Raw genomic sequence first — 23,309 nt, 5'->3', positions numbered from 1 at the left:
ATATTATGATCATATGCTGATTGTACAATATACTTGAATGTACAGATTATTTTTTGTTGTATTTTTCCCACGTACACACACACTTTATCGTAAGACTCAGGAACCATCTTCAAATCCAAAACTGTCCAAAGGATGCCATGAATATAATTTGCAGGTGTTCACTTCTCTGATTACAAGATGTGTCACCCAACCTCTGGAATCTTTTTCTTCATCAATTGGCAAGTCATTTGAACTGCTATTCCGACATTTGCCTCTTCAATGGCAGCCTCTGGTCATGTTGCTACTGATTATTGTAGTACTATTACTGCTCATCATGCTCTGTCGGTACAGTTTAAGTATTCCACTTCTGCTGCACATTCGGCCAGCAGTACTACCTTCTAGTGTATCATCTCATCAAAAAGCTATTAGGGGCTGACTGTGTTCAGGTACACAGTATATGAGCATGGGGTATATTGGATACCCCATGGAGTACATGGGGTATACTGACTTTATTGATATTTTGTATATCTGTAGCGGTATTCACAGAAGGGATCCTCAATCACAATATTTGGCGCTTACATGTACTGCATGATTACATGTACTGCATGATTACATGTACTGCATGATTACATGTACTGCATGATTACATGTACTGCATGATTACATGTACTGCATGATTACATGTACTGCATGATTACATGTACTGCATGATTACATGTACTGCATGATTACATGTACTGCATGATTACATGTACTGCATGATTACATGTACTGCATGATTACATGTACTGCATGATTACATGTACTGCATGATTACATGTACTGCATGATTACATGTACTGCATGATTACATGTACTGCATGATTACATGTACTGCATGATGCAAAGTTGAAACCAGCCAGAAATGTTCAGCTTTTCTTAAAATCTTCATGTGATCACCATGAAAAGTTCATCATACCTTTTCCTATGAAAAGCCAGAATTTAACTGGTTTGAATCAGTTGAAAACAAAAATTGATGCACACTGTTACATAATACATAAGACCAGTGACCATCACCCAATAGTTGAGAGTGCGTAAATTTTAATGTAAGATAATAACACTTCTCAAAAAAGTGTAGACCCTCACATATTCTCAACACAGTTTATTTCATAGCATTAGATCCTAACAATGGCCAGTCAACTTCTTCAAAAATGCTTTTAGAAATTAATCAATGTATGTAGTTATTAATGATGTTATTAATGAACTTGTTCTGTATTATCCCTACTTCACAAGCTGTCCAAATTTAGCTAACAGCAGTATAGTGTGATTGCCAATAAGTTAATGGTAATTGTATGCGATGTAATGCAAATATGTGAACACTCCGCCGATCATTGCATAATCAACATGGTTCAGTGATTGCACTACCTGATTTTGTGAGTGATTTGGCTATTTTATATCCGGAATGATGAATATTGCATTTGCAACCAGCAATGACAATCATCGTAATCCTATGATATAGCGGTAACACTTTTCTCATTGGTTATATAATTGACTGGCTATATCATTTTGGCTCTCTTATATAGTAATTAATTTATATGAAATAAATGTACTGAGCATAGATGTGATACTACCACTGGTTGTTCTCTAAGTAATTTCTCCTAAGCTGAAAGTAAATTCCTGAGTGAGTGTTTCATTACAAATTATTAGTGTACATGGGTTACTCGTACGCTGTCTTGTAGTGATTGATCAGAAAATGTGACTGAAGTGTTGCGATCACTTGGTGTGGACATGCCTGGTCATTTATATCTGCATACATAGAAGCAACAAATAATTTTATTGAGGATTCCTTATCATATACTGTTAGATACTTTTTATTATGATTAAATGTCTAAGATTCATTTTTCTATATATTTTTTAGTTTTTTACTAATATTTACCATATTGTATAACTTTATATCAACTTTTCTTGATTTGACTCATGTTGTTAAGTTTATTTGTGATATTTTAACAAATTGATAAACCCCGCATGATCTAGAAAGTCAAAATAAATAGCAAGTTGCTTATTGTATTTTAAAAAGATTTTATGGCATATACTGATCATTATGGCATATACTGATCAGTAATCTGATCTGAGCTTAAAGTCGGAACAAATATAAAATTGTTTTACTAAAAAAGTATTTCACTATAATTGCACAACAATATATAAGTCATGACCTAATTAAGCCTTAAAGTCCCATACATAAACACTAACAATAAAGTGATGCATGACAGATATTGGTCTCCAATTAAGATGTCTGAGCATTATTCAAAGTAGGCAGGAACAACTCGTTTGAGCTAATTAGTCATGAGGAGAAACGGCGTCTCTGTCGAATTTCTCGCACTTCTTTGTAAATTAGTCTGGACAGCATCTAAAAAAAGAGGATGCTTACAATGATTCCATTGTCAAGAGATTATCAGATTGTTAAATGTACTCTGACATTAGAGGAAGCAATCACACTTGTAACCAAGGATAGCAATCATACAAATAAGGATAGCAATCATACTCATAACTAAGGATAGCAATCATACTAATAACTAAGGATAGTAATCATACTCAGATATAAGGGTAGCAATCATACTCATAACTAAGGATAGTGATCATACTCATAACTAAGGGTAGTAATCATACCCATGACTAAGGATAGTAATCATACTCATGACTAAGGATAGTAATCGTACTCATGACTAAGGGTAGTGATCGTACTCATAACTAAGGGTAGTAATCATATTCATAACTAAGGATAGTAATCATACACATGACTAAGGGTAGTGATCGTACTCATAACCTAGGGTAGTAATCATATTCATAACTAAGGGTAGTAATCATACTCATAACTAAGGATAGCGATCATACTCATGACTAAGGATGGTGATCATACTCATGACTAAGGATAGTAATCATACTCATAACTAAGGATAGCAATCATACTCATGACTAAGGATAGTAATCATACTCATAACTAAGGATAGTAATCATACTCATACCTAAAGGTAGTGATCATACTCATAACTAAGGATAGTAATCATACTCATAACTAAGGGTAGTAATCATATTCATAACTAAGGATAGTAATCATACTCATAACTAAGGATAGCAATCATACTCATAACTAAGGACAGTAATCATACTCATAACTAAGGATAGTAATCATACTCATGACTAAGGATAGTAATCACAACCGCTTCTGAATCAGGTTCTACCGCGACTTCAATAGTGGCACACTCACCGCTAATGCAAAGATATTGCTTCCTATAAGAATTCCGAATATAATATCCATCTTCACTGCCGTTAATTTATTTGTTCCTTCAATAATTGCAGTGATGCCAGGTCCAATGGCTGCACCTGTACACATCAAAAATCAGATCAGCATTGTGAGCAGCTGGGTGTATTGGTCACACTCCAAACATACTTAAAACAAATTAAAAAAATAAATATTGAGGCTACTATGAACATTTTAATGCAATTATTCATGGTACCATATGTTAACTACTTAAATATTATTCATGGTACCATATGTTAGCTACTTGAATATTGTGCATTGACCAGTATTTCTTATTTGCCAGTGACAGTGTTAGGCACAAATGAACATACATGAAAGTGAGAGGGTGAAGTGTCAACACTTCCAGATAAAACAAGTTGCAAAGTAAAAACCAACCGATAGACCCAGTGCCATCGATTATGGCTGTGACAGTGGCAAGAGCCTTTGCATTTGATGACAGAGATGGGTGGGTGCCCAGATCTGCTGATACTGAGGTAGTTATAAGACAGTACGGCCCATTTACCAAGAACCCTGTTGCCAAGAGCAGCCCTACAATGAAATTTCCCTACTCATCAGATCTAAAATTATAAGGTGAGTGTAATGTGATGTCTGAATTTAATAGGTTGTAATGTAAGATTAGTTAACAAATATTGGGCAGGTTTCATCTCATGCATTGAATCTTGGAATAAATGCCATGTTGGAAACTACAACAAATAGTTACCTCGTAAACAGGTTTGTGTTTTGTTCGGATGAAAAATCTTAGTGTAAAATTTCCAATAAAGCAAGTCAGCATTTTGTATGCGGGTGTTTTCAATTTTAAGGTAGGTATCCACAGTGGTTCAGAAAACAAACAAGAACTTATAGAGTTAGCTCATATGCCACTTCGAGTCTATCTTGGGGCATCAACTAAAGCTAAAATAGTTATTGAATGGCCACTGGTTTGCTGATTTTAATTAGTTTGCTAAAATGGCACTTGAGTTTGAATAGATTCGTATTGAATCTTGCAGCAAATTGATGCAATATGTCAGAAGCTGTCACTAGCTATTCTACATATTATATTACCCTTAAGAAATTTTATCTCTACTCGTGTCACTAGTGTTAGCATTTAGTATGTATAAGGAACTTACCTACTGCATTTGACATGCTTAATGACCCAAATATCTTATATAGCACCATCTACAATCAGCACAAACATGTAAAGTGTCGATATCTCCAAAGTGTCAGGTGATCCAAAGTGTCAGTATCTCTAAAGCGTCAGTATATCTGAAGTGTCAGTATCTCTGAAGCGTCAGTATCTCTAAAGCGTCAGTATCTCTAAAGCGTCGGTATCTCTAAAGCGTCGGTATCTCTAAAGTATCGGTATCTCTAAAGCGTCGGTATCTCTAAAGCGTCGGTATCTCTAAAGCGTCGGTATCTCTAAAGCGTCGGTATCTCTAAAGCGTCGGTATCTCTAAAGCGTCGGTATCTCTAAAGCGTCGGTATCTCTAAAGCGTCGGTATCTCTAAAGTATCGGTATCTCTAAAGCGTCGGTATCTTTAAAGCGTCGGTATCTCTAAAGCGTCGGTATCTCTAAAGCGTCGGTATCTTTAAAGCGTCAGTATCTTTAAAGCGTCGGTATCTCTAAAGTATCGGTATCTCTAAAGTATCGGTATCTCTAAAGTATCGGTATCTCTAAAGCGTCGGTATCTCTAAAGCGTCGGTATCTCTAAAGCGTCGGCATCTCTTAAGCGTCGGCATCTCTAAAGCGTCGGTATCTCTAAAGCGTCGGTATCTCTAAAGCGTCGGTATCTCTAAAGCGTCGGTATCTCTAAAGCGTCGGTATCTCCAAAGCGTCGGTATCTCTAAAGCGTCGGTATCTCTAAAGCGTCGGTATCTCTAAAGCGTCGGTATCTCTAAAGCGCCGGTATCTCTAAAGCGCCGGTATCTCTAAAGTGTCAGTATCTCTAAAGTATCAGTATCTCTAAAGTGACAGTATCTCTAAAGTGTCAGGATCTCTAAAGTGTCAGTATCTCTAAAGTGTCAGTATCTCTAAAGTGTCAGTATCTCTAAAGTAAACATACAGTAAACATAGAGTAAACATACAGTAAACAGAGTAAACATACAGTAAACATAGACACTTACAGCCCAGAAATAGAAAGAGCTGGTTAAATAAAAAGAACCTCATCAACTTTCTGAGATGCAAAACTTAAGGTGTTCCTATTCTAAGAATTACCACACCAACCTTTCCATTTCATAACTTTTAAATTCTAAGCAAATAGATGAATTTTGTCCAGTAGATTGGCAAATAATTAGCCTTGATACAATCTTCAATCTTTATTGCCTAACTAGCAGTAAGCCTACCGCTAGTTAGACAAGAAAGAAATTAAAAATGAAGTCTTGGCAATGCCCAGGATTTAACTTTTAATAAGAAGCCGGCAGGTGGGTGCATAAGAGGCTTGTTCTCAGGAATAAAACAAAGCCGTGTCTAAGCCTAACAGTAAGCCCTGCGATGCCTGAGATTCCTTTCATATTCAATCAAATAGCCCTCAGGTGGGTGTTTGAGAGGCTCTTAGGAATAAGACAGAGTTTTAAAACCAAATATTTATGGCCATCTGGTGGAAGGCGCGGAGCATCGGCATGTAAAGTTTACATGTAGATGAAATCTGCTAAAACTATGGAATGCATAACATTTACGCAGACTAACAGACAGACACAAAATGGCACTGAGAGTTATTAATATACCCTAGGACACTTATATTTCGCTAGTATTTAGTTTCGTGAGTAGCACACAGAGTAAAATTTCGCTGCAACTTAATTTCGTGGCTCTGATGAGTGCGAAAATATAGTGGTGTGAAAATAAATGCAATGGAAAAAACATTACATTCCTCATGTCCAGTTAACTAATTAGAAAAAAATTCATTTTGGGAATAGTTCGTATTTGTAAACCACAGGTTGAAATGTGTGGGTGAGATCGACAATTCAATTTGATCACTTGCTGCCATTTGTTTCTTAGACTATCAATGACGTCTAGGTCCCTCCCGCCGTGACTTTCACACTCGAATCCCAAGAAGAAGAAAATAGATAGGTAACAACCAACTTCACAACCAAAACTGTATAACCCTTACGCTGCCATAAACGCATTTATGCGTTTTCTAGGGGCCACTGACATTAAACGCATTTTCTGACTTTCTCAGCAATTGTCTGGTAACCTGATTTTATTATTTGTTGACCACATAACCCACGGTCTTTAAGTGTTTTATGAAATTGACTGTGTTGTCCGAAGATTTCTCTATAAAATCAGCCTAAAAAAACGAAGCAATTTTAAACTTTTGTTTGAGAATTTCTAATCTAAAAACGAACATTTTTCTGTGAGTTCATTAACTACCCCGCGCGAGTCATAAAACAGGTAATTAGTTGTTGATGACATAACAGCCAGTTTAGATTTTCGTGATTATACAGATAATTAAAGTAGAACTTGAAAAGTACTGTATACATATCATGAAGCAATATCGGCAATTTCGGTAAAATGGCTGGCACTCGGCCGGTAACGAATTTGTACATGATTGGCAGTGAAAGAGATAATGTGGTTGAACCTGATGAGGGTTGATATTGTTTTTGGATGGTAATAGAATTCATCACTGCAATAATTATTCTTCAATTTTACGACTTCACCTACCAGACTTTCATCATCATCAGTTACAAATTCGGTGACTAAACTGATATTGCTTTGCCATGCTGCTCAGTTGGTGTATTAGCTATAATGAGTTTACCAGAAATTTCCCATTTATCCTAACCACAGACGAAAGTTGCCTGCATTTCTAATATTACGATTTTATTGTGGATATCAATGACCAAAGCTATTTAACTTTGCGTTTTCGCTCGTTCGTTATGACAGTTTAGTTTCGCTCATTAATTTTTCGCGAGAGGATTTCATCGCGAAAACGCGAAAGGTAGATGCCGCGAATACATGTGTCCTAGGGTAGACTCTTGAAAACTGCTTTTAAATTTGTTTGCGTGTAGTTTGAAAATCTCTTTGCAATATTATCTATCGTTGTATGAGTAAAACTAGCTGTAATACTCGGCGTTGCCCGGGTAATGAAAAAGTCTTTGGACAGAAAATTGATTTGTATTTAACCTATAACAACATTTGCCATTCTAACCTTCCAACTACATATCATGAGAGAAGTGTTTTGTGGCCTTTTGTGTAGTTGAAATAAATTAAGAGTGAAAATAAAAACACCTGTAAAGGTTTTCACACTTTGTCAAACGACTGTAACTTTCAAACTTTATATCACCAGGAAAAAGTTTTGTGCAGGACAACTAAATTAAAAACAAACAAAACAACTGTAAAGGTTTTCAAACAACTGTAAATTTAAAATTTCATAACTTGAAAGAAGTGTTTCGTTGAGATAAATTAGAAGGAATAATAAAATGTAAATGTAAAATCATTAGCAAGTAATGGCTAAATATAGTCTATTTCGCTACGATTACAATAAAAAATTATTTGGTATACAATTATATGATTTCAGTTCGTTTCAGTGTTGGCATGCAAAAATTGGCATGTAGGCTAATATCGTAGGCTATAGACGTACATATAGTGGTACAGAAACTCAGTCATCATCTAATGCAATCACCTCCTGGTAAAAATCATCATCAATAAAAATAGTACCAAATGACTATGTTAACCTTAGTAACTATAGGTACCTACAATGACTATGTTAACCTTAGTAACTATAGGTACCTACAATGACTATGTTAACCTTAGTAACTATAGGTACCTACAATGACTATGTTAACCTTAGTAACTATAGGTACCTACAATGACTATGTTAACCTTAGTAACTATAGGTACCTACAATGACTATGTTAACCTTAGTAACTATAGGTACCTACAATGACTATGTTAACCTTAGTAACTATAGGTACCTACAATGACTATGTTAACCTTAGTAACTATAGGTACCTACAATGACTTAAGTGCATTTTGTGGTTATGATCTGCGGGCCCAAGATAATGTAACATTACAATGTATTACATAAAGAGTTTTTACCTCCGAGACAGACATGTAACATAAATGTTGAATCTAACATAAATGAATTTAGTTTACTAAACACATATTTGAAAGATTTTTAGAATGTATTTTAGTAAATCTTAAACTTTTAACATTAATTTTATCATTGCGAAATGTTTTTAATTTATTGCATACCAGATATAACGGATACGAATAACTCGCCATGGCAAGTTCCGTGACATATATTTTTTAATAACGTATATAATCAGTACACAAATCGCCAAATTTTAAGCTCGAGATAACTTATTGTCGATATTGTGAGGCGGAATAAATTAGCCCTAACGGAAAAAACGAAGAAGCATCGTGTCGCATAAACTTAGGTCCCAAAATATTTCTTAATAGAGGCACCGTAACGCGTGGGCGCAAGACTAACATAATTAGCATGTGCATGGGATATGCGGATTTATATGAAAACGTCTATGATCAACATGGTGTTCTAGCTCTGTGGTAGAGCATCCGGATGAGAAACTTGTCGATGCATTCGTCGTGAGTTCAAATCCATCAAAACGTGAAATTTGAATAGCTATAGCTGGACATACCAAAAACAGAAAACAGGCGAGAAATATATATATAGATATATGAAAAATAACATTAAATATGAAACGAGGTTTCTTGTGACATCTTCAATGAGTAAGACATGCCAAGCATTGATTCAGAAAATTTACATACATGCAATATTGTGAGGCGCTTGGGGAAACTGAATGCACTGAAAAGGCTGTAGAACCTTCAGAATGTGTTGGGCTGCTTTATAAAACAAAGTGCGCTTTATAGCACTTTTCTGGAGTTTATCAATTTGAGTATGTAATTTGAGTATGTAATGAGATGTAATCTTGTTACTCTCCATAATACTCACTCTCCATGATTGCAATATGATTAACTGTTAGCATTATTCTCTCCTTTCAGCATTGATGATAGTGCATCTCTATGTCCATGTATCTACGTGTATACTAAAAATTTCTTTCATTGTTGCCTATTATACTTATTATAACAAGAAACTGATATAATTATGCTAGTTGCAAATTGATGCTTTGTTTATGGAAGTACACGGATGATGGCATATTGTTTGCAAGGTATAAAATTGTTGAGTTAACAGTTTGCTGTTATTGTAGACCTCTCATACAACAGATATTTCAAAAAGGGATTATCACCAATGTTCTTTGGGTATTCTCGTCAATACAATAAGCACAGAAAGTATAACTACGGTATATTGCAATATACATGTATATATTACAATATATTACACTTGTTACAAAGAGGAATCCCTGAAGAAGGCAGAGTTATTCACAGTTATGCAACAGCTGACTGAGTCATAAAATATCGAAATTGTTTTTCAACTGAAATGATACCAGCCAAATAGTCAAACCTCAACATACAAAGTTATTCCATTTCAATATTTTTTGCATGACACGACTGTCATACATTGAAGCACATATTTTTATAAAAATACATTTCATTTAATTTATTCCACAGCTCAAAAACTTCGGGTAATTACTAAAAACAAATGCATTATGTAAAACTGTGGAAAACATTAAATGTAAAAACTACACTACCTATATGTCAAAATTGAAATGAATTAAGCAATAATAAGCAAAGGTTTTTATTACCAAATTGCCTTTACATTAACGATGGGCGATGAAAAGTGTAGTAGACAGACAGTTAAGTTGGTGATATAAATCTATATAATGTATATATAAATCTCAAAGGTTGTCATCTGTGCGGATGGCTGCCTGTCCAGCTATAACTATTAAAATCTTGAATTAAAAGCTCGTGACGTGCTGGATTTGAACTCACAAAGATTGCAACCGCAAGTTTCAAACCACGCTGAACCACTGAATTATACAGTACTGTTCGTAATTATATTTACCGCTTATCATATACCATATGCACACACATATGATGCAAAAGTGCACGCCAAATGTGCACTTTTGATTATCAACTAATATCAACATTTGGCGTTTGTTGTTTTTTGAAATTGTTCAAAAACTAATTTTTTGCTTCTATTACCTAATTTTTTAATTTGTAATTTTTAAATGTGCCATTTCAATTTCAAATGGGTTTTGCACTTCTATTGTACGTTTTTCGTAAGGTTCGATTGCTAAATCAATGAATGCTAATACTTTTCACGCGGATAATTGTATTATCTCGAGTAGGAATAACCTCTACATTCTCACTCCATTTGGGCTGCCAAAGTACCAGACAAGACAGTCCGATATCTCATTTTACATTTGTACCAGTATCGAAAGGTACCAGTGTCATCATATTCAAAGTTTTGATGGATAGCTTCTGCTGGAACAGTAACCTTTTATATACACACAAACTTCTATGCAACGAATTGTTATTGTTAATTCAACATATTCAGGATTTTTATTTTGTTTTCTCAGTTCGTAGTAATTGTATCATTACCAAAGCATCGTTTATTGTAATCGTAGCAAAACAGACTTAATTTAGCCATTACTTGCTAATTATTTTACATTTAAACACTTTTATAGTTGTTTTATTTTTTTTCTAATTTATTTGAGCCGCACAAAACATTTTCCTCATGACATAAAGTTTGAAGGTTACAGTTGTTTGTTCAAACATCAGAGAACCAAACTGCGTGAAGTAAATCTGCGTCCGTACATGCTTAATGGCAAAACTTTGGACACTGTATGTAGGAAGTTACATTAGGCATAGAGTCTAGTGTTGTCTGAAGTGTTATTTCATATGCCAATTGATGTGTACGCTTATGTGACTGTAAGTCAAGGTTGGACTATACTCAGTATGGTGGAGCGATTTGCCTAAGCAATCTCTTGAAATGCTGAATTGTTGAGATTCAATAACAAAATGCTATTTACAAAAAGACTTAGAGTTTTCATATTTCTTATGTCTTGGCAGGCACTGGCTAGTTGCCTGGTAAAGAACATACATGTGATCGAAGTATCCAGTACAGCATCAATACAGTATATGATACTGAATGCAGAGGAAGGAGGCCGCTTACCATAGGAATGCTTAGCACTAACATAATAGAACACGTGAGAGCGCTGGACTTTGATGCATCCGCCAAGGAACCAGCGAATATGCCACCGAAAATTCCACCCACATCAACCAGTGTAGACAACAAGCCTGCAGTGGAATCTGGATCATCAAGCGTCACATGCTCTAAAAACAGGATTGTACACATTTTAGTGAAAAAGTGTATAAAAAGAATAGTCAAGGAGTGATTGAATGGAGAGCTCGTTGGGATGGGCTTGAAATTAGTTGATAGCATCTGGTAAACCGAATGGGGCCCTCATATACTTGCCTGTCATTTCCTGTTTAATATATTCTGGGAGCCAATAAAGGAATGTATAACTGACTAACTTGGCGAAGAACAGGCAGAGGGCGAACTCCACAACACCCTATAATAGAAGAAATAATGTAAAGACTTGAATGAACTATCTCAAGCAAACTGAAGTTTGACACCCATCCTCTGTTGGCAATTGGGTGTCACCAATCACTAATTCTCATCTAAAAAGTTCTTTATTTTGTGCAGTTTTATGAAAGATTACCATGATGTAAATTTACTACGTAACTATGTCTATATAATAAAGCTTATTATAGTAACAATAAAACAAAGTAAGACAGAGGAGAAATGAACTTGACATATTTGGGTGAAATAAAGAACTCTGGGGAATTCTATCACTGGTACATAATAATGCCATTTTTCCAAAATTTTGTTTAAGAAGAACTCAATCTAATTATAAAGACTTCCTAAAGATCTTATCAGAGTCATAGTTTAGTTGTATATACAAAGGCATGCCAAATCAAAGCAGTAGGTACAACGAGACCTACCGGTATCTTAAGTGCATTAATAAAGGAGATGGCTTTTTCTCCCTCCGAGCTAAGAGAACTCCTATTGCTTCTTGATGATTGGAGGAGGCTACCTGATGCTTCTTCTTCATCACTCTATAGTAAATGATGTCAGTAGAGATATTTTGAACAATGCAATTAAATATTAGAATGACAATGAATGGTTGTCAATCAGCAAGCGCCAGAGCTAAATCGATGTCGACAGCAAAAAGCGGCAATAGATTAAAGAGATTATCGAAAGAATATGTTTAGCAAGGTCAGTGATTACATAGTACTTGATAGAATATACTAAATATATGATACAGGGTATGAAGTGCATAGATCAGCGAGAATCCAATGATAGGCTGAGGAACAAGGACTTATGATAATATGTTAGCATTTCAATACTAGTTGAGGTCATGCAATAGTATGTTGAGCTACTAGTGCACAACAGCTTGTAGTCTCGAGTGTAGGCTGGTGACAAAGCACAAAAATTGCAGTTTTCCATTGAGGCTACAAAACATTGACTGAAAGAGCTTTTTTACACTGGGAGACTAATTGCCCCTTCATATCTCCTTCAGATGGTACGACCAGAATGAGTCAGCTGTTGTGGGATGATATACATGTAATTACTTCTACGCTAATTTTCATACTAGTTTTCCAAGGGTTATCATGTTTGAAGTAGACAGCTGTTGTGCATCAGAGCCCACCATTGTGTACCAAAGAAAGTCAGGAAACTTGATGATAGCGATTCAGAAGGCTTACATAATGAAGCGTCTCCATGCGCTGCAACAATCAGGGCAGATTATATGACAAGCGAGCGGTACAAGGTTATTTAATTGCTGTCAAGCTACAAGCCAACTAAAATGGAACCATGATTCACAGAGTTGCAATGATTGAGCAGCAAACCTGAGTCTGAGTAGGTGATGCCTCATTAGTGCCATAGTCAGCGTGTTTCTGTGTAAGAGCCAGATGATAGAGAACTAGCTAGTAACTGCCTACTCTAAGGGTGACAGTAGTCAGGTGAAGGACAGAAAAAGTTGACGTGGAGCAGTGGTTATATGCAGGCGCACACTCTATGCACGCTCCCTCATCCACACACCCGCGCGCACACACACGCTTTCATGCGCACACACTCTCACACGCATACACCTTTTTGGGCACTCACACACACAAACACCCTTGCGCGCAAACACAACCATCCTCGCATGCATCTTCACACACACCCTCACACGCTTGCACACAAACCCTCACTCGCACTCTCACACACACAAACCCTCACTCGCACTCTAACACACAAACCTATCCTCGCACGCACGCACACCTATCCTCACACGCATTCTCAGACGCGCACCTTCACATGCGCACCCTCACACGCACACGCAAACACGTTAGAAGGCGGTCTTCAAATTAAGCCTTTGTCGTGAATGTCTGTGGATGCCGAATCAATAAAAAACGTGATCAAGTTGGAACTTTTGAAATGATTAAACCCCTTTTATCACCATGCAAACCAAGTCTTGTTTCTACAAGGGTCTAAAGATAGCCCAATCCTGGTATTGATCTCATTATTGACCTCGATATAAAGGTTAAGTACATGGGTCGGTATTAGTTCATCTTTTCTAATATAAATCTAGAATTTCAAATATCTCGTGCTAGTTTGCTATTGGTCATAGTACACTGACTCCGTCTACCAGGCTAACAAATAACATAGTTGAAATTTCTATCCCTAAGATAAAGGATATAATGAATTACGATGCTTGTAAACTACTTTCATTCTCACCTGAAAAACATAGCTGAGATTTGCAAATAAATGTTCTTCTGTATTAAATACTAATCAATAAGTAGAGATATAAGTTGTCTATATAATCTGCACTATGTAAAATCAATGGCTGAACATCAGAGATCTGGTCGGAATCTGGATCAGCTTTTGTATTTTAAATTGGGCATCTGTAGACAAAGCTACTAGCAGGTTTATCTCTTTACTGAAGCCTCTACACATGCAATTCACTTACTACAGTCTACTACAGCACTTCAGATGTACAAACTGCATCTCATCTCTGCATAAGCTTCCAATATCTCTAGACCTCACCTAAAAACACCACCTACGATCTACATACAGTATTCCCTCCCTACCTTACAAGTCTCTCTCTATAAAATGACATTATATTATACACAAGCCTTTTCATATAGCGACTCTTTCTACCCCATCCTTAAAACATAGTGACCGTCTTTTTGCAAGACTTGACTGCAACAATGTTCTGTAAGTATGTTTGCTCCAAGAATTTCGCTATCAAAAACACTTTTCCAGAAAATAGCCTACCGTAGCCTCGGTATCATTAATCAGAGGAGCCGTCTCTTGTTGAAAGTTTCTTCTCTGGCTAGAATCAGTGGAAGGAAGGTTAACGTCACTAGGATCTACAGAAGAATCACAGTGAGATGGCTATAATATACGTACACCTCAATACCAGGCAGATGTATTGTGGAACAGGCGTGTGATGTAAAAAGTATGGCTTACGTGGTACGAGTAGAAGAAAAACAATGATTCCCATAACCATAATGATGAGACCGGGGTAGAAGAAGGACCACATCCAATAGCCATGAGCCTCCCAGTATGGTTTGAGAAACAGCGCAGCAATGAGACCCCCCAGTATGTTTCCAAGTGATGTATGCGCATTCCAGATAGCCATAATGACTCCGCGTCTGCGAATAACATGAATGCTTTAAATCGGAGGTAAGTCAAGTACAGATCCTTGTTACAAGGCTATGGCTCAGGCCACCCAACTAGTAAATCCCTAACTAACCTTTGAACAAGGTGTGTGATTGACATAACACTGGCAGCATTGTGATTCGAAATGCATCGTTTAGCTTTTTATCATAATAACAAAATTCCACTAATGATATTAGTAATTTCAACTAGTGAATCTTCAGTCTTTCAATCATGCATTTGAATGCAAATTGTATGCAGTCATTGACAAAGCTGCCCTACAAACTAAACAGTAACCGAGCCAACTATCTTTTCTCACAGCAGCAGATCTCTAAACAGTGTTGAGACAGTTTGAAAGGGAGTTATTTGATCGACTCGCTTCAAAAGCATTTCAGAAAGTTTTGTTTCCAACACGACATGTTCCGAGGATTCGGTCAGCCTAGCCTGACATCGAGTAGGCGATGTAACACCAACAAACGATTTGTCAGTCATTGACATTCGTAAAAGTACAAACTCAACCATTTTTAAATTCAGGATGACTCTGACAATGACTAAAAGGCTCGAGTGAAAGGAGGACGGTATCTAATAGCCATGGAACTCCCGATAGAGTTAGAGGGTGAAGCAGTGAGAACACCTTGCCTGTTACAAGTAATGTCTGTGTGATATAAATCTCATAGACTCCCAAACAAAAACTTTTTGTCATTCTACGTGGCAGGTCTGCCGTTAATTAGACAGTATTTGCTAAGTCTCACCTCCCTGAGTCAATGCTATTTGCATAAGATTGACAAAAATTTATAGAAACCCCAATGATAAAAGTGCACAGCTTACAGCGGAATTGACAGCATTTGGTCACGCGTATGGTACCACAATAAAGACTGCACTTGCATCTAACCCCCTACTCATTTTATGCTGTAGGTACTCACCTTCCTTTACCAAACCAGTTACCCATGCAGGTCACTACACCAGGCCAACCGGTAGACTGAACCAATCCGCACACAATCTGTAACAAAACCGATAATACGTGCACAACCTGCTGGACATTTGAACAAATTATATACAGTGGCTAGATTAATCAGAGGGAAAGATAGAAGAGTTTCTGAGATAACCCTTACCCTTCAGTTGGGTGATGTTCATATGCTGTGCTATTCTCGTGTGACCATTCAAGCTTTAAGCATATTTAGCAACCAATGATGGCCAAGTGAGATTCCATTTAGAGAGAACACAACTACCAACCTGCACAATAATAAAATAGACGAGGCTGTGAATATTCCAGGAATAGCCAAATCCAAAAGCCATCGTAAGCAGCCCGCTGAGCATCATTCCGGAAGAGAGGAAGTAGCGAAGATTCATTCGCTCAGCAATGTGGCCACTGCAATACATCTTAGATAATGATTTACTATATGACAAAAGTTTGGCATCTGAGAAGTAGAACTAGATAATATCAGTCAGGCAAACAGCTAAACATACAAATGAAAAGGGAAAAGTGTGAGACACTCAGACATAGAAAGCTGCATCTTTTATCCTATCAAAATGTGAGAGGAATACAATTGGAATTCAAACGCCTCACAAATATCCCACCGATCACTAGACGTAGGAAATCTGAATGCGCCATTAATACAGGTGAAGTTTGAGAGGAGTAGAAACGCAAAGCTTGACAAAAACTGGGAATAATTTTTGCATTAATATTGGTAGAAAGCATGGCTCACAGATGCCAGCCACATCCATGGCATCATATGAGATGTCAGCCACATCCGTGACATCATATGAGATGCCAGCCACATCCGTGACATTATATGATATGCTAGCCACATCCGTGACATCATATGAGATGCCAGCCACATCCATGACATCATATGAGATGCCAGCCACATCCGTGACATCATATGAGATGCCAGCCACATCCGTGACATCATATGAGATGCCAGCCACATCCATGATATCATATGAGATGCCAGCCACATCCGTGACATCATATGAGATGCCAGCCACATCCGTGACATCATATGAGATGCCAGCCACATCCGTGACATCATATGAGATGCCAGCCACATCCATGACATCATATGAGATGCCAGCCACATCCGTGACATCATATGAGATGCCAGCCACATCCGTGACATCATGTGAGATGCCAGCCACATCCGTGACATCATATGAGATGCCAGCCACATCCGTGACATCATATGAGATGCCAGCCACATCCGTGACATCATATGAGATGCCAGCCACATCCGTGACATCATATGAGATGCCAGCCACATCCATGACATCATATGAGATGCCAGCCACATCCGTGACATCATATGAGATGCAACATGATATCTTGGACAAACATGAGTTAACACCAGGTCTTGTTGCATGTAGTTTAGAATAGGTATTTGGGAATCCTTAAAAGAAGGCAAACTGCCAAGTGACAAGCTATTATATACAGAATATTGCTAATCCTTATCTGTTTCCCTTGTTCTTCAATCGGTTAATCAATTATAATCAAAATACAGTACATGTGATGGTTGGGAAACATATTCACAAGAACTATACGCATCACATGACCTACATCTACCCATGATCGATGATTATGAGTGAGATGAAATATTGAACATTTTATGGACTACAAGCCTTCACCTGAAGAACATGCCAACCGCGTATCCCGCTAGATAAGATACATCGAGAGCTCCAAAGTAATCTTGATAAGGGTGGGCGTGATCTGCAAGCAAACCGATAGAGTGTGGAGTTAAGTCTAGCAAATAGCCAGACAGCTCTATTACTGTGGACCAAAAGCCTAACAAAAACTAGACCTTTGAGAGGAGCGGTGAGCAATGTATACCCAACTCGGTTTAAGCATTCATGACTAAAGTAAAATGGACTGAATAACTGATGAATTAATTGCTTTCTATACATCAGGTCAACACTTCGTACGACGTTCTCGTCATAACCAGCAAGTACTGCCTTGATATCTGATGGACCTCAGGCTTGCCACACCTCCTCAGCCATCCATGTTCTTGAGTAATTGTGGTGTAAGGCAAAGCAAGTTTCCCTTACATGCAACCGTTGTATCTAGCATTCATAAATTATACCTGAGGAGACCCACAGACGATGAATATTGGACTGCAATCTAATGGCCAGAGACTAAGGACTATTGGCCGGAGACTAAGGACTCAAGTTCGGGTCTAACAGCTGACAAAGGCTATAACAAAGGCCATGTGTAGCAATTAATCATGTAGTGCCATGAACTTTAGTAACGGTGACTCTGGCAGGGCGCCAATAAAAGACATATTGACTGCAATAATCTACCCTCTCCGCTTATCAAAATCACATGACAATGATTAGAGGGATACATATGGACAAAACATCAAACTGATATTAAGGGTTGAAAGAGCATGCTCTGATGACCAGTTATTGAGTTAAACTGAGTTAGCAGATAGCGGTACATTGTGGTTTTGGTCTCGTTGAAAGAAATCTCAAATGTTTATTGAAGTATGTAATATAACTACATCAGTCAACCAACCAATGTTATCCTGTGCTAAACATCATTCAGGCAAGTTTCTGACGAGAAAGAGGCCATTAAGTAGTATCTATCTGCAGCAATTCGGTATCTATCTTTACAAAAAGCTAAAGCAACGAGGTGGACATGCATAGCACCGGGTTAATAACATGTAATGGGTCTAATGACTGCTTACCGAAAGGAATCCAGCTAGTATCATTACATGCAGGAAACTGCTTTGTTTCATTCATGTACGTCTCGTTGCCTAAGGCTGTCATGCTAATATTGAAGATGCAGTTTTTGTGAAGCGCATTCTACAATGGACAAGGGCTTCACACTTAGCAAAGAATAATTTATGTTATTTTATTCATTTTACATTATACATGCATAGAATATATTACATATAAATACATAGACTATATTACATATAAATACATAGAATAGGCCCTATATTACATATACATAAAATATGTTACATACACATGCATAGAATATGCTACGTATACATACATAGAATATGTTACATATACAAAAAATATACTATTTCAATCATATGATCGACGAGCGAAAACATATACATAAAATGCATATTTAATTTCAGAAATTAACTTAAAACACCAAATGTTCAGCTTTTACAAAGATAATTAGCAAACTCGTTCAAAGCAAATGACACACTGCACTTACTGTCACTTTTGTAGATGCTCACACATCTGCTAGCTAAATGCTGACAAAGATGTCAGATGGCCAATCGTTGTAGCAATCAATAATATTTAAACATTACAATTATATTTTCATCATGACACCTTTACAACTCACAAAGATTAGGTATAATCGAATAAGACTCTGTATTTCCTATCAAAAAACTATCAATATTAAAAACATTGCTTCACTTGAAACACAATTCATACCTAAAAGAATATGAGAATTTAGAATACACCACATATTATAAGCGTACTAGAAAGTGTATAGTAGGTCATATATTAGCACTGCTCACCTTCACTATGGTGACATATATTAGCACTGCTCACATTCACTATGATGACATATATTAGCAATGCTCACCTTCACTATGATGACATATATTAGCACTGCTCACCTTCACTATGGTGACATATTAGGCATTATTAGCACTGCTCACCTTCACTATGGTGATATATTAGCACTGCTCACCTTCACTATGGTGACATATTAGCACTGCTCACCTTCACTATGGTGACATATTAGCACTGCTCACCTTCACTATGGTGACATATTAGCACTGCTCACATTCACTATGATGACATATATTAGCAATGCTCACCTTCACTATGATGACATATATTAGCACTACTCACCCTTACTATGGTGATATATTAGCACTGCTCACCTCCACTATGATGACATATATTAGCACTACTCACCTTCACTATGATCATATATTAGCACTGCTCACCTTCACTATGGTGACATATTAGCACTGCTCACATTCACTATGATGACATATATTAGCACTACTCACCTTCACTATGGTGACATATTAGGCATTATTAGCACTGCTCACCTTCACTATGGTGATATATTAGCACTGCTCACCTTCACTATGGTGACATATTAGCACTGCTCACCTTCACTATGGTGACATATTAGCACTGCTCACCTTCACTATGGTGACATATATTAGCAATGCTCACCTTCACTATGATGACATATATTAGCACTACTCACCCTTACTATGGTGATATATTAGCACTGCTCACCTCCACTATGATGACATATATTAGCACTGCTCACATTCACTATGATGACATATATTAGCACTACTCACCTTCACTATGATCATATATTAGCACTGCTCACCTTCACTATGGTGACATATATTAGCAATGCTCACCTTCACTATGATGACATATATTAGCACTACTCACCCTTACTATGGTGATATATTAGCACTGCTCACCTCCACTATGATGACATATATTAGCACTGCTCACATTCACTATGATGACATATATTAGCACTACTCACCTTCACTATGATCATATATTAGCACTGCTCACCTTCACTATGGTGACATATTAGCACTGCTCACATTCACTATGATGACATATATTAGCAATGCTCACCTTCACTATGATGACATATATTAGCACTACTCACCCTTACTATGGTGATATATTAGCACTGCTTACCTCCACTATGATGACATATATTAGCACTGCTCACCTTCACTATGATGACATATATTAGCACTGCTCACCTTCACTATGATGACATATATTAGCACTACTCACCTCCACAATGATCATATATTAGCACTGCTCACCTTCACTATGGTGATGGGTCTCCTAGATAGATGATAGCTGGTGTAAGTGAAGAACGTAAGCAGCCATATCAAAGCTTTGTATCTGGAGATATAAAACTGCATATGAGCTGTTGATACAGTTCAACATTCTACAGGATGGAATATGTTACATAATTTCTTACCAGCTACCTTTTCTTATTCTTCACCTTGCGTTTTACATGTACATAAGCAAGCCATACATCGCCATAAATTTAAAGTGTTATATTTGAGAAACAAAACTTTTCAGTAATATAAAAACTAATATATCGGTAATATATAAATCCAGCAACCTTGCATGACATAGCTTAAATTAGGCGGCTTACCTTGTACTTGTACTCGTACGTTGCAATGCCAATATCAAAATTGGTGCTTTTGACATGTTGTTCCTAGGGAAACTCAAAAGCAAAGCAGTGATAAGCAATAGACGCTTTTGTTTCCTATAAAAGTAAAATATGAAAAATAACTCCACAGGAATAATTATTTTACCTGAACGCAGAATTAGACTAACTCCTAGAATAACTTGAAATGTTCAAACTAAAAAGTCACTGACTAAAATATTGGATTCCTTTCTCTTATAATTTTTGTGGTTGTTCAAGCGACTGGTTTGGCTCAAAGAGATATCCACAGTTGTAAGTTTCTGATCTGAACCTCGCCAACTGAAATCCTCAGTTTGTAGGAAAGAATAGCAATAGATATATTATATTACCTTTTTATTCAAAATCTATAACTAGTAAGTGTAGTCTCCACTCTAGATTTTACACGTAACTATGGTGTCTTGTATGCTGATGGCAAGAACTCGCATTATCGTCGTGTGTTTTGCCTACCCAGTGTTCTTATTCGCTTTAGGCAGTATCTATATCCTTGCTTTATTGTCACTGACCTTCCTTATGATTTGTCATTTGCCACATATGTCATAACTGCAGCCCAACTATCCTTATGATCTCTACTACATAATCGTTAATACTCTCCTTCTTAGCCTTGAATCTATACCTTAAACTTTGCTCACACCAGACACCACATAGAGTTAAACTTCCAAACATCTTCTAAACTAAAAAATATATGTTGTCCTCGGCGCAAGTCATAGAAATAGTCCATTTGATCAAATAAATTTATGAGCTCAAAATTATCATACACAATAATGTAGGTAAGTGCGGTGAGGTATAGATGGGGAAGAAAGATGAGGTGAAAAATGGAGTAAAATAAAAGATGGAGAAGATGAATGCACTAAATCTGCGACCCTCGACTCTGTTAAACTGCCAGCACTTTGCTATTATGGATAGATTTCTTTAAGGAAAGCAATCTTCAGATAAACAGTTTATAAAAAAAGATGAAGGTTTTTACTTTTGTACCATGTAACATCAAAAACCACACAAGCTGCTAGTAAGTTGACTGATGTGATGACATATTTTTGATCATAATTTGCAACAGCAAACAAACCTAGAAAGTCAATGGTAACCCACTGCCATAATTGCTCTAGTAGATGGCAGTATATAATTTATAAAAGTATCGCAAGGAATACATGACTTAGTATTATTTCAACAACCACGAGTGCTTCTTTTCAGACCACCCATTTATTTGAACCAATAAAAAAATCATATAGATCGCTTGAATTTTACTGCACTGCACCTTACTCTAGACATTTGCAATTTACTGAAAATTTATTTAGTTCTTTATTCTATTTATTTATTTTATCTAATTCTTTGTTCTTTAGTTTGTAGTATAGTTTAGGTAGTGTTTGATTCCCTTTTCTTTTGGGATCTGATCATCCATGGCAGTTATTGTATCACTGCACCACATTTGCAAAAGTCAGTACAACTATACAGATTAATGGCTGAATCTACCAAAACCATAATGTGGCCTGATGCATTACTATTATTAACAAACAAGGTTACACAACTACATGCATAATAGGCCTAAGATTATATGGTGAACACCCCGTGAACACCACAGTAGGGCCTAAGGCTTATGAAAATATATACTAGTATAGTTATGAGATATCAGCCAAAAAAGCCATAATTAGGCCCAAAAAACAAACTAGCAAACTAAATTATATAGCAAAAACTAAATAATCTATCTTACCATGTACACTTCTTATCATGTTTAAGATAAAGAACAACAGACGTGGGAGAAGACTCTTCCTTCAAGTGTAATTTCTGGCGATTATATCATCAAAAGGGTCATTTAAAACACAAAATTGCATATTCTAACCGTATAATAAACATCCAGAAATATTTTTGTTCATACTTGATAGTACTAAATATTAATGGATAAAAAACCTTTTATTGTACAAGCAATGAACTTATTCAAAAAACATTTTTTCGGATACATTAGCCAATCTTCAATCTTTCGTATTACCTTATGTTTGTTTCCTTTAAATAGTAATCAACATATTCTATTTTTTGAAATCTTGTACATTGGTAAAGTGAGAAAATGTAGAAAACAAAACAATAGCTAAGCGAGTTTAATAGCTACTACTCCCAATAAACACTTTTGACATTGACCTACCCGTGAATAACTCGGCGTAGTCAGAGTTTGCCATCGCGTTACACCCGAAAAGCCTATAGGGTAAGTGCTAAGCGTAATACATGTATTCTAATTGCGTGTCCTATTCGTGCCCTATGCGTGTTCTATTCTATTGCGTGCCCAGCTCTTGACGATACTTGAAGGAAATATAATAGTATACGTACTGTA

The 23,309-nt window shown here is 36.7% G+C and overlaps 1 protein-coding gene across 2 annotated transcripts; it reads right to left on the bottom strand.

Moving 5' to 3' along the window:
• Window positions 1–890: 890 nt before the first annotated feature.
• LOC137386074 (glucose-6-phosphate exchanger SLC37A2-like) lies at window positions 891–23,097 on the bottom strand. Of its 2 annotated transcripts, XM_068072744.1 has the most exons (17): window positions 22,974–23,097; window positions 20,942–21,055; window positions 20,601–20,682; window positions 18,495–18,612; window positions 17,440–17,521; window positions 16,051–16,186; window positions 15,741–15,817; window positions 14,629–14,813; window positions 14,434–14,528; window positions 13,023–13,070; window positions 12,117–12,230; window positions 11,587–11,683; window positions 11,284–11,444; window positions 4,384–4,432; window positions 3,653–3,805; window positions 3,224–3,339; window positions 891–2,365 (listed from the first exon to the last, which is right to left on the bottom strand). In XM_068072744.1, exons 2-17 carry the CDS (start codon window positions 20,995–20,997, stop codon window positions 2,300–2,302), a joined length of 1,635 nt encoding a protein of 544 aa, XP_067928845.1. In that variant the 5' UTR covers window positions 20,998–21,055; window positions 22,974–23,097; the 3' UTR covers window positions 891–2,299. The 2 variants fall into 2 exon arrangements, with proteins under 2 accessions (XP_067928845.1, XP_067928846.1); XM_068072745.1 differs by lacking the exon at window positions 13,023–13,070.
• Between the last annotated feature and the right edge of the window lie 212 nt (window positions 23,098–23,309).

This window comes from Watersipora subatra, chromosome 1 (genome assembly GCF_963576615.1).
Source record: "Watersipora subatra chromosome 1, tzWatSuba1.1, whole genome shotgun sequence".
NCBI classification, from domain to species: Eukaryota; Metazoa; Bryozoa; class Gymnolaemata; order Cheilostomatida; family Watersiporidae; genus Watersipora; species Watersipora subatra.
The sequence above is the reverse complement of the archived record's forward strand: the minus strand, read 5'-3'. Positions and strand labels throughout refer to the sequence as shown.

Coding starts and splice junctions, on each gene's coding strand:
- LOC137386074 (XM_068072744.1), bottom strand. CDS start 20,997: ATGTCAAAAGCACCAATTTTGATATTGGCATTGCAACGTACGAGTACA. Junction 15,818..16,050: donor TCTATTTTATTATTGTGCAG/GTTGGTAGTTGT, acceptor GTTTTGTTACAG/ATTGTGTGCGGATTGGTTCA. Junction 14,529..14,628: donor TTTTCTTCTACTCGTACCAC/GTAAGCCATACT, acceptor ATTCTTCTGTAG/ATCCTAGTGACGTTAACCTT.